Consider the following 16,061-nt stretch of genomic DNA (forward strand, 5'->3'; position numbering starts at 1 on the left):
AAGGAGTGCGCAGGGCCACCGGCAATTGCCGGCAGCTTCCTCCCTCATTTAATTACTTATTTTTTGGCTTCAGCCCACCAGTTGTCTGAAGGACAACAACCCGGCCCCCGGCTCAAAAAGGTTGTCTACCCCTCTCCTAAACAGAGGAATCAAAAATGTGCTTTAAAAGTCATTTCTGGTCAAAATATGCACTTGTGTTCCTTCCTCCCCTGTTCTATTTTTCTTCTTCTGTACAATAAGAGTGAACAGAAAGTGAAAAATCAGGAGAATATGACTGTTTGCTCTCGTAAACTTTAATAAATTCAGTACAAAAAATACATGATGATAAAATCTGATTGTCTGGAAAATGGCAATGGTTTAAGAATATCCTGGCATCAGTTCTTGATAAAGGTTAAAGCTGGCTGAAATTTATTCTCATTTATTCTCATTTCCTGAAATATCAAATATGTTTTTTAAAAAATTATACAGGTGCTTACTGTCAGTTTCAAAACTCCAGACATGTGCAATAATCTTTTTTCAGCACCACAACACATATATTCTGTGTGTCACACACACATGTACATAAAGTGAAATGAAAAAGGTCTCAAAGAAATCAGTCTACCCTTATTGCCCAATTAAGATTTCTTAACCACAGGGATTTGAGATTTCTGTGCATAATACTAGGCACTGGCCTTTAACACCTGAGAACCAGTAGGTACAGGGCCCAAGTTTTTTAAAGTGGGTTATCATCTGCTTTTCCGTTAGACAACAGGAAAGTGAATTATTCAAGAATTCAGAGACCAGCAGCTACAAGACAAGGGCAAGATTGACCCTCAGTGTTCATGCCTCCATCCTGGTTCCACTTGTTGTTGGATGTGACTCTCTCCTAAGGTGCTTTCTGCAAAGAGACAGAGAAATGAATAGGCCAGGGGAGCGGAGTGAAAAAGTTGTATTCCTTTACCTTTCTTTACCCTCACAGTAAACTATCAAGGCTTCAGGAATTCTCAACAGATGTAGCAAGGTTTTTATTCTAGTATGAATCTTTCACACCATAGATCCTTATTCTTTAAGATATATTAAGTTACCCTGTAGCAACCATATTTTAAGACATGTGGGTTTTTTTTTAAAAAAAATACAGGAATAAAGACTTCTATTTTTTTTTTTAAAAAAATCAATTCTAGGTGAAAATGGGGGGAGGGTGTCAGTCTGTTGGATGCATACAAAGAAAATCCTCAGATACCCAGCTTGCAAAGTGGTTCCTGACTTTGCCCAAACTTAAGATTGCAATGCTGTAAAAAATGGGTGTTTCCCTTTCCCATTCAGGGATTGGTAAAATAGCTCCCTTCAGGCCTAGTCTGTTACACTGAATACAAGTAATAATGAAAAGTCTGCTCTTTTTAAAAAAAAAAAAAACTCCAAGAGGTGATTGGAAATGAAGCCTTGGCTTCAGTGTCACTATAGCCTCTTACCAGCTGGCTTTCTATCCAGGCTCAGAGAATGGAGCCCAGCTGCCAGCACTTCATCCTCATCATTCTCATCTTCCACATACTGATATCCTCGGTAAGCATTGTTTTCCCTGCAGTACTTGAGGAACCTGAAGATACAAAACAGAATGATTAAGATCACCAGTTAGAAGATCAAAGTAACCAGAATGTGGGCTGGACTTTGAAGGATGTCAAAATGAAGAAAAAGGATGCACTTGTGCTAACTGAAAAGCACTCTGTATCCAATGGGAGTCTCTGTCTCAACTTCTGATGTGCCATACATCTTTGAATTTCAACTCCCAGAAGCAAATGGTCAGTAATTTTGGAAAATGACATCTAAAGGACCAAATGGTGAAAAAACTGGCAACAGACAGTTTGTAGATGATGGTTTTAACAATCCACACTTAGTTCAGTCCTACATTAGATGAAAGCATGTTGCGGTGAACTGTTCACACAATTGCTCTCTTAGCTGGGCAAAACTCAGGAAAATTTAAGCCCCATATTTATAACAAGGAAGGCATTTAGGGAACTGAAGGACAGCACTTACTCAGCCCAATGGAGATCTTTGGCGAGAGTCATTGGATTTCCTACGATTATCAAGAGTGCCTTGGCTCTTGTAATAGCCACATTGAAGCGCTAAGTGGAGAAAATAAACCAGAAAGATAAAATGTTGTATGCTCATGTTTCCCGGTGAAAGAGCGCAGCATCCACTGGAGGAATACGCCTATCACTGCCACTTGGAAAGGACTCTTTGACCTACCACTGTTAACTGAAGCTTCTTGTTGCTTCTTCAAAAGCAGCAAAGAAGGTGGGGAGAAGGCAGAGACTGACTCATAGAGTCATAATTTGAAGGGTATATTATCCACATGGTGATAAGAAGGTCAAGCCTAAGCACATTAGGGTACCTGCTGTACAGAGGGACAACTGAAACTAAGATCATGCATTTTTACATATGTATGTGTGTGAGGAGGGATTTCCAGCAGGGGCATTGTCATCCTCTGTATCAGCTAAGCAGGACAATCAAAGATGGCAGTCTTGACATGATCCACAATGCAAGCCTCTGGGTATCACCATGTAGAAAAGAGAATTTGTTGATTTTTCCTGGGACATTACCCACACTTGCAAGGATGAAGGAAAAGGGACTACTAAAAGATACCTTTCAGATACAAATTACAGTGCCACCGCATCATATGCGGGTGCGATATATGCAGTTTTCAGCATATGCCAGAAGAAGCCTTGCCGCACTTCAGAAGGAGTAATGGCACATGCCTCGCCATGCCACAGGCATGAGCCCCATTATTTTTAATGGGGCTCAAGCATACGTAGAATTCCCCTTATGTGGGGTGGGTGGGCGGGCAGAATGGATCCCCCACATAAGGGAAGGGCCCACTGTACTATCCAGTTATGCCATAACAGCACAACCCTAGGAAAGAAACAATGAACTGGGAATCTATGTGCCCAAAGAAATCCTGGTGGCACAGTGGTTAAATGCCTGTACTGCAGCCATTCACTCAAAACCACAAGGTTGCGAGTTCAAAAGGACCCAAGCTCGACTCAGGCTTGCATCCTTCCGAGGTCGCTAAAATGAGTACCCAGACTGTTGGGGGCAAATTAGTTTACTTGCTAATTAGCTTACTTGTTGTTCACCGCTATGATCTTTGGAATAGCGGTATATAAATAAAACAAACAAACAAAGGGAAGCATGGCAAATCTCAAAGTGAAAGGTATCAGTTCCCTGTGTGATAAATAAGATACACATTGATTTATACCTTGGGGTTCTTGAGGAAGCCAAGTTTGAACTTTTTATCAAAACCTAAGTAATGATTGCTGCTCCGCACAGTTGAAATGAGCACCACACGCCGTTCTTGACCTTGAAATTCCTCAACAGAGCCCACCTGGGGAGAAAGAAAAAAGGTAATAGTTAAGTAACAGGGACTGGGATGAAAAATATTCAGTCTTCCAAGATCAGAATGCAGTGTCTCAAAGTGTCTTTCTCCTCCTAACAAATCAAGGATGCAAGTCATGAGTAGAAGACAAAAAAAAAATAAAAAAATAAAAAAAACCTAAGAAAGAAGCATCATAGCTGGAGTGACAATTTGCATCTGCACCCAAAATCAAGGGCCTTCTTTAGTGTTGTTGTTTGTGTGCAAGTATGTGTGTGTTTTCTGGTGGCTCTAAATTGAAATTGATCTTTTTGTCACTTCATTTAAGGTGAAATAATCTTATTTTGGGAGGAGCTGCAGTCCCTAGAAAGTCCCTCATGTTCAAAGCTGGGCCCCAGAGTTTGCCCATCTCTGTAGGAGAAGAAAGAGGGCACCACGAAGCTATCATGGCCTGGGGGAGGGAGGGGGTTGCAGCTGAAAGAATTGGCTGAGCCATGATATGAACTTTCCTCTTGGTACACTGCTGTCCTCTTACTGCAGCACTACAATCAGGTCCACTCACATAAAACTTTGTATGTGAGCTTTTCTAGACTACCTAGTTATCCCAGTATCCAGTTAAGAGAACCCAAGAGAGAAAAACCCTTAATTAGAAACATACAGATTTATCCAGAGTTCAAAAAGTTACTTCTAAGATGACATGCTGATTTTCAGAATGTCATCCTATCATGGTACATTAAATCCACTTTTCCTAAAAGTAACTTCCCAAAGTCTGGGCCCATCTATTTAAGATGTATCATCTAGACATGAATGTTTTATCACAATTGCATTTCTCATGTCACAGTCAGTAGAACCACCTCTCACCTTCAGATCCTTGATATTGTTGAGATTTTTGAGTTCTGTTTCTACATTAATAGCATATCTTATCTTTTCAACCTAGAGAGATGAGAAACAATGCCAGTAATTCATGAAACCCGATAAGAAATGTCACAGCCTGAAAACTGAAATAAGCTAACATATTTCTGAGCAGGGGGGCAGGGACAATCTCCAGATTTATTTTCTATATTTGTGGAGTACTTTTATACTACAGGACAATGCACTTGAGAGTCCAAACAATGCTCAGTGACTCTTGTTGGTGTCCAATATCTGATTGGGATCCATTGTTTTTGAAAATGGGCTAAGGAACCTCTGCTTCTTGGTTAATGAGGCTGCTAAGTTATGGTTCAAATAGTCAATTTACCCTCCACCCATGTTTCCATCTTTTTCTCATCTGTTGCTCATGGATGACCAATGCAGGAAGAGAAAACAGAAACAGGGGTGAGGTTTCAACCTTGCCTTTCCATAACATCCCCACCCCTCAGCAGATCTGTGGGAAATAGCTCAAAAGTGGTGGAAAAAGGACTGCAAATCATGTGTGTGAGAGAATGGAATATAGAAGAGACTGTTGTCTTTCCATACTGCCCCCTTGCTGCATGCTAAGACCTGAGAAAGACATTATTTTTACATCACCAGCTCACTGCACCATCTCTGTGCTATCTCCTTTTCTCTTTGAAAGTAGGTGGTGATGGTGGTGGTGGTGATAAGGTGGGGGTAAATGTCTAATCCTCTCTGTGACTATTTTAACATCTGTATGAGGCCACAAAAAGAAATCACTGATGGCAGAGTTTCCCAACAGGAAACTTTCCAGAAGGTTTGAACGACAGTTCCCATCTCCCAGCAAGAACCTGGGTGAGCGGAGATGGGGATTGAAGTCCAAAACTTCTGGAATGTGCCTGGTTAGAGATGGAAGCTAAAGTGGAATGTCATTAACATCCAACAATAATTTATTTTCAGCTTCAGTGGGCACAAGTCATATGTGTATGTGTGTACAGCCACAAGAGTTTAAGTAAAAACAGGATACAGATAAGATGTAGTTGTGCATGTCACACTGTCACCTGCATCCTGACCCCTCAAATTTAACAAGTGCATGCTTTTCTTACTCAGTTGAATACCTGGAAGAAAAACAAAATGCCTTTATCTGTAGGATCAAAACATAGTTCCTACACAGACTGTGCCAGTCCTGATTTATATATCTATCTGTACTGCAGCAGAAGGTAGAAGCTCAGGGCAAGACTGAATCTTGATGACACTACCCAACTACAATCCTATTTTTAGTTTCTACAAGAGAAGACCCATTGAATCAGAAAGATGAGTGTTGATTTATTATTTCACAATTAGTTCCATGGATCTTTTCTAGTTGGGAGTATCAACAGGATCATGGCAAAAGGATCCATGTGGAGAATGGAAGGTACAGTCTCGGACATTCATCATTTATAAAGTTACCAATAGCAATGTTTGTTCTTATAATAGGTGAAAAGGGTGATGAAGCAATTTCAGTGCCTCAGCTGTTGTCAGCAGATGGCCTATTCTACATATAACATACTCCAGCAGGTCATAGGCAGGTATACCACCCACTGAAGTTACGATCACATCAGGTGGAAGATGTTCTAATCTTATGATAAGGCTCCAAGTTATCACACCCCCTAGAAAGCAATCCAGAGCTTGTAAAAATGCATGTATGCACTAGTTTCCAAAATTTCCAACCAGCACAGGTAAGCAAGTAACAATTCCAAACTCTGAGAGAATCATAGTCAGCCAGAACCAGGAGAATATCTCACCTGTTTTCTGTATGGAGAGATGACACCAATCTCTTTCGGAAGAATTCGAGACTGGCCTTTCTTGCCTCGATCTTCTAGGAGTAGTTTCTTCAGGTAGTCGATCAGAACCGAAATCTCAGTAGTGTTAAAAAAGGAAGGGCTGTTCCCTTCACGCTGGTCTTCTCCACAGACTCCATGAAAGATGATGGGAAAACCCTGTAAGAAGAATTATATATTAGAGCCCATGTTTATACTACACGGCTAGTACAGTCTCATTCAAGGCTTACTCCTCCTCACCTGTTTGACCAGTTCTTTCCATTTACAGTAGGAATGGGTGATTGCATGGTCACCATGCTCCTGCAGCTCCCCATCATAGAACTTGTCATTGGGATATTTGAGAATGGCAGGATGGGATCTAGGGTGGAAGATGGTATCTTAGCACATAAACCAATACAAAGTGTCTGAGACAGAGAGTAAAGTCAATGCTTTCCTTTCTTTTCTCCCATAGAATGAAATTATTTTTCACTGTTCTGCGACCACAAAGCAGGATTGTACAACTTATGTTTGGTCTAGGTAGCTTGAACTACTTCTTGCCAGCAAGACTAAAAGTGCCTGATCACATGCAGAATACCTCTCCCATGGCACTCTCATTGCCAGACTCTCCCACAAAATTAAGAAAGGTGGCATAGTCTCTTACTGGTCTCTTTATGCAAATTAATCATCAACCTTCACCTCCGTGGCAAGTTAAATTACAAATAAAATCCCTGCCTAAATAATCTACTCCAGGCTTTTTCCAAACTCCTGCTTTGCAGGTCCACACAATTCAAATATTCCCCTTCTCCCAACTCTCTAACTCAATAGTAGACAAGTTGCAGCTTCTGAATTGGACGGTCCTCTAGTGCTTCTTGTGGTGCAAGCCCATTTTCGCACAGGAAAAACTGGAGTATTGGGTCACTTCTGGTTATTTTTTTCTCTGTGTTTTTTTAAAAAAAAAAGTTTGGCACAAAATGGATCCTCTGTGGATAGCAAAGGCCAACTGTATTTCCCGACTGCAGCCACTGAATTACTGGGTGGCAAGGATTCCAAATTCTTCTCTCAGTCTCAGACTCCACATACAAAACTGGAAGAACAATAGCAAGGGGGCTGAGAAGAAGATTAAGAATACTGGATGGAACTGCATACACTAAATCTGCTGTGTTATCTGTATCTGTCTTCATTTTTCTGAGATCATACTACCAAGCACACAAAGAAAAGGTTTTTCAAGTCCTTGAGATGACAGCAATGAATGGGAAGTGGCATTTTTTTCCACCCAGTTTGAATAATACATTTGGAGAAACACCAACCTAGCAATTTGCAAAAGTTTAAAAAAATCCACAAAATATTTCTCAATTAGTGATCCAGAGTTTTCATCTTAAACTGGAAGGAAAGAAGCCAGGGACCCTGCTCTTTTAACTCATGACACAGTGAGATCTCTTACAAACTGAAAGCTGCCTTGCAAGAAACAGGAGGAGGCACCTCTCTTGCTCCCCCTACTGGAATTGTGAGGCATAGCAGGACATTACCGATAGTTCCTCAACAGCTTGGTAACAAATTGTGTGTTGTAGCTGCCATCCTCCTTCTGGTACAATGAGTTGTGCTCCATTAGTCGCTCCAGCAAGGAAAGCCCTAAAAGAGATTGCAAGTTAATGTGAAGGACTGGATCTGTATGAAGGACTGGATCCCAGATTTTTACCTTTGGAGGGTACTCATACATGTGTGAAGCACTCTCACATTCTTAATGCTGATCTAATCACACTGACAAAATCTCCTTCGGTGAGTTTTTCTTGGTGTGCTTAAAACTACCTTCCCCAAATCACAGGTGCTGGACTGCAACTCCCATCATCCTTAGCCATGGTCATGCTAGCTGGGAGTGATAGGGATTACAATCAGACACATTTAGAGGGGCTGTGTTTTGGGGGCTGAATGGATTAAAATAATGCCAAACTGCATGGACCACAGCTGCACTACTGCTTCACTACATACTGAGCCCCGAGGTAGATTGTGGAATGGGGATACTTCCATAGACACACCATTTGAAAGAAACGTTGATCACATTAAAACCTGGAGGATATATAAGCAAAGGTGGGAATTCTCTGGCCCTCCAGATGTTGCTAGACTGCAATTGCCACTAGCCCTAGTCAGCACAGGTAGCGATGAGAAATGCTGGGAGTTGCAGCATCTGGAGGGACTCATAGGCCCGTTACAGATGGGCCTTTAAGTACGTAGTCAGTCTGTATTAGGGTTAGGAAGGTGCAGTGCTTCCGCACCCCCCCAACCCTAGTACGGACTGAGCCCATACAAAATGGCGGCGCCCCATCTACATGGGGGCCACCATGATGACGTCGCGACCGCACCGCCTCTATACGGGGCGGCGCGGACGTGACATCGTCGCTCCGCGTGAGGGCGCTTAATGCACCCTTTGCGCGGAGCAGGAAGGAGCTCCATTTCGGAGCTCCTTCCTGGTTTGCGGCGCTGCTTTGCATCGCTGGGCGCAGCCTTCAGACGGCTGCGCCCAGCAATGCAAGGGAGAAGGGGGCCAAGCGGCCCCTTTCTCCTCCTCCCCGCCACCGTGGGGTGTCCTTGGGGCTTGAAGCCCCAAGGACAACCCTTTCCAGGTTGCGAGGAAGCGGCCTTTTGCCGCTTCCCCACAGCCTGGAAAGCGGCGGATCGGGGCCTTGGAGGCTGCCAGTCTGGCAGCTGAGGCCCCGATACCCCGGAGAAAGGGGCGGGTACAGGCTGCCACTTTTCAGCGGTCTGTAACGCACTATAATTCCCACTTCTCACATAGGGTTTTCACTTCAGCGCTCTGATACAGAGTTGACTACTAATCAGTTCCCCACGAGGAGTATATGACTAATCTGCCACTGAGAAAAATGCAAGTCAGGTTTATTTGTATTACCTGCTGCTTACCACCGGCTGCTTCTCACTCACCTAAGCCATGCTCAGTAGCCAGAGGAGACCTCAGGATTGGCCCCAGTTGCTTGGGATCCCCTGACAAAACCAGCTGGCCACCTTTAGGGTTAGTATTTGGGTCCATCACTGATAGGATACCTAGAGTGGAGGAAAAGAGGGGACTCAAGCCATTTGCTCAGTCTGGTCTATATATGAGGTATATAGTCTCATCAGCCTTTGCCTGGGATTTCAGTAATTACACTTAGATCCCAAAAATTCACAAGACATGGAATGTGTTTTGGGAAAGACAGCCCAAAATCCAGCAGTAGAAATAAACAAGATAAGCCAAACTCTGTTTAAACATACTCAAGGACATTTCCCAGGGCCATCTGGGCTGGGGAGGGGAGGGAGGAATGAAATGCTGAAACACCTGGAAACATATTGACAGGGAGTAAGAACAAACATACATGATACCACAGAACCAACAATGTACAAATTTCTAATGTGTCAACCAAGTGTTTACTGTACAGGAATATAGTAACTCACCTGCAATAGCAACCAGACTCTCTGTCTCAACAGCATGGCCACTCTCATCAATGAAGACATGAGAAAAATGTCCTGGAGGGAAATCAGCTGAGACCAATCTAGCCAGGAGGAGAGATCAGAAGTGAGCAAGGGTAGAATATTCAACTGACCAGGTGAAGCATCATCAGCTGAAGGGTGGCTTCTAGGTGCTACTACCAAATGCAGAATCAAACAAATCACATTCTCCCCCTCTCTCTCTCACTCTCTCTCACACACACATACACCATCTCTCCTCTTGCCCTTTATTATATGGTTACATCATCCTTTCTCCACAATGCTCATAGCAGTATGCATTTCCTGCCCCCTTATTCTCAAACTCTTCTAAGCTGGTTTTGTCCTATCTGCCTTTTCTTCCTCAGAATGAAGTTTCAGTATGTCTCAAGGAATGGAATTCAGAGACATAGAGTCTGCATCCTAGGAATAGCTTATGGATAGCTTTCTGAAACATTCCCAGGCTTCTTCATTTTTCTACTCTTCTTCCTTTATATTACTCTCTTCCCCTCCTACTAAGTCTCTCCCATGACAAACTTCTCAGAACTCAAGACTCCTAGGCTGATTAGGCTGAAAGAATGAGTGCCTCAAGGCCATCCGGCAAGAAGGAATTCAAAGGTACTCTTCCATATAAAACCTATGCAAGATTCCCACCCCCATAAACACACAATAGTGAGAAGAAGGGAAGGATGTTTCTATAGTATACATTTTAATTCATTCATTCTTGAGGGGGGGGGAGCAATAAGGGAAACAGATTTTTTTATTATATGAATCTTTCAGAAATAAACAAATTCTTCTAAGCTACTATGCCTTTCCCACTATGCAAGAAAAAACTTTTCATCATTTTCTCATCCTAATTTCAGCTGTTATATTTTTACATAGGAGGATATCACACAACTGAATTTGCTTTTCATTTTTTTTTTGTAGGTTACATAACATATATGAAGTATAGATACAATGTTATTGCATTTTCCAACCAATTGGTATAAATTCTACTTGCATATCACTTATTTTTATACACAATTAGAAAAGCAAACCTTCTTGATTTTATGAATTCTTCCAACCTCTTTTGACTTACTCAATTTCTGATATCTCTCTTGTTCATCTTAAAAAAGAAAAATAATTCTACTGTTTCTTTCACCTATTCTTATTTGTTCTTAACTTGTACTCGTGGGTACAAATATAATTATCAGGGGATCTAAATCCCCTTTTATTTCTACTTCTATACCTAGCTACCTCTTCCCCGTTTCACAGTGAGTACACCTCTTTTCTGAACTTATTTTTCCATTTCCTCTACTTTCTATCTAAATCAAATATTTACATAATTCCCCTTAATTTTCTTTGAGAAAGATGTATGGGTTAAGAGAGTAAAGAAACATTCATTCTCAGATGCCCTGGTTATCATATTTACCAAATCACTTTTCAATATTTTATATTTGGAGTTTCTCAGCTTCATAAAATACATTTCCATTTACTCTTTAAGAATTTATAAAAGTTGTCCCAGTGTAGTTGTATGTATTCTTCCAACTTGACTTTCATCCAACAAGTTAATCTGTCCATTTCTGCCATCTCGTAGAGCTTAATTAGTCATTGTTCTGTTGATGGTGCCTTTGGATTTTTCCAGAACTTTGCAAAAACGATTCTTGCACAGGTCAAAGCGTAGAACAAAAATTTCCCACGTTGTTTATTAAGATCATTGCTAATCATGCCTAACAGAAAGACCTCAGGCACAAAGGGAATTTTGATTTTTAAATCCATACTTATACATTTATAAATGTTAATCCAAAACTGCTTTGCTACTTTACAGGTCCACCACAAATGAAAAAAGGAACCAATCTTTTCCTGGCACTTCCAACAAACAGGGTTTACATTTTTATACATATATGATAGTTTTTGGGGGGATAGGTGCCACCTGTAGATCATTTTGTACACATTTTCTTTAAGTTCCTGTGAAGTCGTGTTTTTTATACCCTTCATCCAAACTTTGACCCATTCTTCATAGTCCAGGTTATGGCCCACATTTTGTGCCCATTTTACCATGGAATGTCTTATTATTTCATCCTCTGTATCCCAGTCTTGTAACATCTTATAATATCTAGAGATCAATTTCTTTTTCCCCTTTAAAGTGGTTTCTTCCCATTGAGTTTTTTTATTTTCTATCCCATTTAACTTCTTGTCCATTTTCCATCTTTCATACAACTGTCTATGTAAGTACCAATGACATATTATACCAGCGTCTTTAAGTTCTGCCTGAGATTTCATTTTTACTTCGCCCTCTACCATATCTGTCAATAGGTCTGAATAGCATAGCCATTTAGGCTTTGCGATTCCTTCTTTAAAGAAAAATGCTTCATGGGGCGAGCACCATCTTGGAATATTCCTACATAGTCTTGTTTTGAGTTTCTCCCATACATAAAATAAGGCTTTTTTAATAATATGGTTCCTGAAATCCTTATGTATCTTATCTTTTCCATAGAAGATATAGCCATGCCACCCGAATCTCATGTCTCCACCTTCAAGTGCTAGAAGTTTTTCATCATCTAATAATACCCAGGTAGAGAACCAACATAATACTGATGCAAAATAATACAATTTCAGGTTTGGTAGCCCTAGGCCCCCCCTGGTCTTACAGTCACATAAGATTTTTTGGTTAATCCTTGCCCTCTTTCTGCTCCATACAAATTTTAGGATGTCTGATTGCCAATTTCTAAGAGGTTTAAGAGAGTGTAGGACGGGGATGGTTTGAAATAGGAACATTATTTTAGGCAGTACATTCATTTGTATTACTGAGATTTTCCCGAGAAAGGAGAGTTGTAGATTTTCCCATTTCTTTAAATCTAATTTAATTTTTCCCCATACTTTTTCATAATTATTATGATAAAGATCAGTATTTTTGTTTGTTATTTTTATACCTAGGTAATTTACTTCTTTTTCAATGCCAAACCCACTGTTTATCATCAATTCCTGTTCTTCTGTCTTTACCATGTTTTTTGTTATCATTACAGTCTTTCCTTTATTCACTTTAAGGCCCGATATTTCCTCGAAATCTATCAAAATGCGTATTAAGGGCTTAATTCCTTTCAACGGATTTTCTAATATGAAGACAATATCGTCTGCAAAAGACTTAAGCTTAAATTCGTGCCTCTTAATTTCAACACCTTGAATTGCCTTTTCGGCTCTGACTGTATTACATAAAGATTCCAGAATAAAAATTAAAAGAAGTGGGGATAGGGGACATCCCTGTCGCGTGCCCCTAGCTATCTTAAATTCATCTGTTTTACTCTGATTTATAATCAGTCTTGCCTTTTGATCATTATAGATTTCCCGGACCCATTTAACAAAGACAGAACCAACATCAACTTTTTCTAACATAGTAAACATAAAATCCCAGCTAACATTGTCAAAAGCCTTTTCTAAATCTGTAAATATCAGTGTTAGTTTCTTTTCATTATGGCTTTCAAAATACTCAATCACGTCTACAATAACACGGATATTATCCTTGATCTGCCTTTGTGGTAGAAAACCTGCTTGGTCTTTTGGAATCCAGCTTTTTAAAACTTTCTTCAGTCTTTCGGCAAGAATTATGGCGAAAATTTTGTAGTCTGTGTTCAAGAGAGATATTGGACGGTAACTCTTCATGTCTACTGGATCCTTGTTTTCTTTCAACAGTAGGGTGATATTTGCATTATTCCATGTCTCCGGCAGGGACGTAGCTAGGATTTTAGGAAGGGGGGGGTCCAGACTAAGTGCCACCATTATAATGGGGCTTGAGTGCAGCGGCGCAGCAGCACACACCATTCATTTTTCTAATGGAAGGGGGGGGTCCGGACCCCAAGAACCCCCCCCCCTTGGCTACGTCCCTGTCTCCGGGAATTTACTAACCCCAATAGCATTGAATGTCGATTTAAATGGCAGCATTAATTCGTCCTGGAATTTTTGATAATATTCAATTGGAAGGCCGTCAGGACCAGGGGTTTTACCCTTCTTGCCTTTCTTTATAGCCTCTATTACCTCTGCTGCCGTGATTTGCCCATTTAAGATATTTCTTTGTTCATCGTCAAATGGCCCTAGGCCTGCCTTATCTAAAAATTTGTCTAGTTTGTCTTTTGATATCTGATGTTTTTTATATAAATTAGAAAAAAAATTCTTAAATTCCTCCTTAATTTCAGATTGACTCATTGTTATTTTTCCTCCCTTGGTCTTAATCTCTGTTATGATATTTCTTTCCTTTTGTTTTTTTAATCTGTAGGCTAGCCATCGACCAGGCTTATTTGCCCTATCAAAAAAAATTGTCTCATATATCTAAGTTTATTTTGTAGCTCTACACAACTGAATTTGGAAGTATAATCCAGTGTCATCCTGAATGCAATCATGCATATTCACATTATTACATGAAAGGTTACCACACGCAATCGTTGGCAGTCTGAACGCAATCACACATCAATCCACAGTTAAGTAAATTCAGTGAACTAGCGAAGTCACAAATCCTATTCCTAGGCAACTTTGCATTCAGTGCGCTGTTGTTTGGTGTGATGTGCATGTCTCCTTCGGTTTTGGTCCCCCCCCCCCAAATCTGGAAGGCGGGGTTCCCATGAAGCCTTACTGCAATTCTGCTTCAATTTTGCTTCCACTTGTCCTTCAGCATTGCTGAGGGGGGGCTGCTGCCTGCTAATTAAGAGGGATGGACCAGGAGCTATTGGATAACCATTATATTTACATTTTAAGTGACAAGAGTGAATATATGCTTGTTTTAACGTGAATAGAGCATGTTCTTTCAACCATTCTTGCCGCCTCCCTCCAACCTCTTTTGTAAATTGTGGGGTTCCTTGGTTCCTCTCTCTCACTCGCCTAAATATGCTATGCTCCAGTTATCTGGAGTCTCATTGAGCATGTGCAAGGGTGCCAATTCGCAATTAAGAACCCACTGACTTACTTTGCACAGGATCTGGATCACGTTCGGGGAGGCCATTACAGCGAATTTAAGCTGTGATAAGTAATCACGTAATTGTGTGAATTTTTGAATTGACCTCGCTATCTTCTCTTCTGAAATTGAGAGCCTCCCATCCCGTTTGACAAACTCCATAGTGCCTGGCTCTTCATACCTTCCTGCTGTCACCAAGGTAGTGATGATGACCCGGTAGTTTTGCAGCTCCTTTTTTGGGGGAAAGACAGGGCACCTCTTTGTCTTGTCCCAATTACAGAAGGGCTAGAAGTAAAAACAGGTATCAGACAGAGCCTGGAAGTGGTGCTCCATTGCCTAGTAACCTCTTTCGTGTATTATTGTAAGAGGAGGAGAGTCTATCAGGCTATTGGTGTTATGAGTCTGAATTCAATTAAATTTATTAAATAATCTTATGCTCCACCCTTCTACCAGCATTTGAATACAGGGGAACATCACAGAACATCTCAGCAAAAACTATAAACCTCCTTAAAATCATTATGAACAATTAATGTCTTTGGAATCGAAGACTGAAAGTCTGAAGAAATAAATATAACATCCATCCGTTTGAGAAAATGTGGGGACAAGCCTGAAATTCCATGGGGAGAGGTTGCAAAGACAGGGCAACACCATACCATTAGACAGGCCCTACCATTAGACAGCAGCTCATCTTCAATGTCATGAAGAGGCAGCAAAATTGTTACTTTTTTTTTTTTGCTCCAGTCTTATTTTTTATTACCAAGAATAAAGAGGAGAAGCCTGCCATTTGCTGCTCAGCATCTTGAGTAGACTCTGGGGTCTGCCAATACAATACTCTTCCTCTGCTGATCATAAAAACAGTTGACTGATGTTTACTTGAATCCTAATTATTAAAGGCTTTAAATGATTGGGTCTATCTGAAGGAGGGTGCTCTCCCATGTGTTCTGAGAGCTCCTGGGGAAGCTTTTCTCTCAATCCCAGGCTTGTGTGGTGGGAGCAAGGAAGAGGACCTTCTCAGTGGTTCTTGCAGACTTTGGAACTAACCTCCCCTGTTCCATGGTGAGCCTAGAATGGCTCCCACTTTGCTATTTTCTGCCGGGAAGTGAAAACTGTTTTGATCTGACACACTTTCCTCTCTAAAGACACATGATCACATTTGATCTTGAAAGCTAAGTAAGGTCAGCCCTGGTTAGTACTTGGATGGGAGACTGCCAAGAAATATCAGGTGCTGTAGGCTATATTTCAGAGGAAGGAACAGACAAAACCACCTCTGAGTATTCCTTGCCTAAGAAAATGTCATGAAACTCACACCATGAGTGAACAGGAAACTTGAAGGCACATACATACTTTTGGAAACGGATAGCAGTTGGCTTGTAACATTGTGCTGTCTTGTTGATTTTTATATTCTATTGTAATGAATGTTTAAATAGCTTTAATTTTATAGATTAATTGCATTATAAAATAACTTGTGCATGTGTGTATACATTTTTGTATTTATTTTAATCTGTTTTGGTTTTAGTATTTTTGTAAGCCACTTTAAACTCCGTTATTGGGGAAAGGGCTAAATGAATAAAACAACAAGAAGAAATGCAGAGAGCTAGATACTTGATAGGGCTTGAAACCTTAGTGCATTTGGAAGCTCAGTCCATTGTAATTC

At 40.8% G+C, this 16,061-nt stretch overlaps 1 protein-coding gene across 1 annotated transcript in view; it reads right to left on the bottom strand.

The window, feature by feature from the left end:
- Positions 1 to 16,061, bottom strand: part of LOC149315903 (RNA helicase MOV-10-like) — a 43,353-nt gene continuing 27,292 nt past the window's right edge. The window contains exons 12-22 of the mRNA XM_089514401.1: positions 14,589 to 14,692; positions 9,457 to 9,554; positions 8,950 to 9,069; positions 7,542 to 7,644; positions 6,277 to 6,394; positions 6,001 to 6,195; positions 4,208 to 4,279; positions 3,233 to 3,358; positions 2,011 to 2,099; positions 1,449 to 1,573; positions 1 to 877 (exon numbers count right to left, since the gene is read on the bottom strand). Coding sequence (XP_089370527.1) covers positions 813 to 877; positions 1,449 to 1,573; positions 2,011 to 2,099; positions 3,233 to 3,358; positions 4,208 to 4,279; positions 6,001 to 6,195; positions 6,277 to 6,394; positions 7,542 to 7,644; positions 8,950 to 9,069; positions 9,457 to 9,554; positions 14,589 to 14,692 — 1,215 coding nt within the window. The 3' untranslated portion in view covers positions 1 to 812. The remainder of the gene's footprint in view (positions 878 to 1,448; positions 1,574 to 2,010; positions 2,100 to 3,232; positions 3,359 to 4,207; positions 4,280 to 6,000; positions 6,196 to 6,276; positions 6,395 to 7,541; positions 7,645 to 8,949; positions 9,070 to 9,456; positions 9,555 to 14,588; positions 14,693 to 16,061) is intronic.

Source organism: Sceloporus occidentalis, unplaced genomic scaffold (assembly GCF_023333645.1).
Source record: "Sceloporus occidentalis isolate IW3139 unplaced genomic scaffold, rSceOcc1.0.p SCAF_3, whole genome shotgun sequence".
NCBI classification, from domain to species: Eukaryota; Metazoa; Chordata; class Lepidosauria; order Squamata; family Phrynosomatidae; genus Sceloporus; species Sceloporus occidentalis.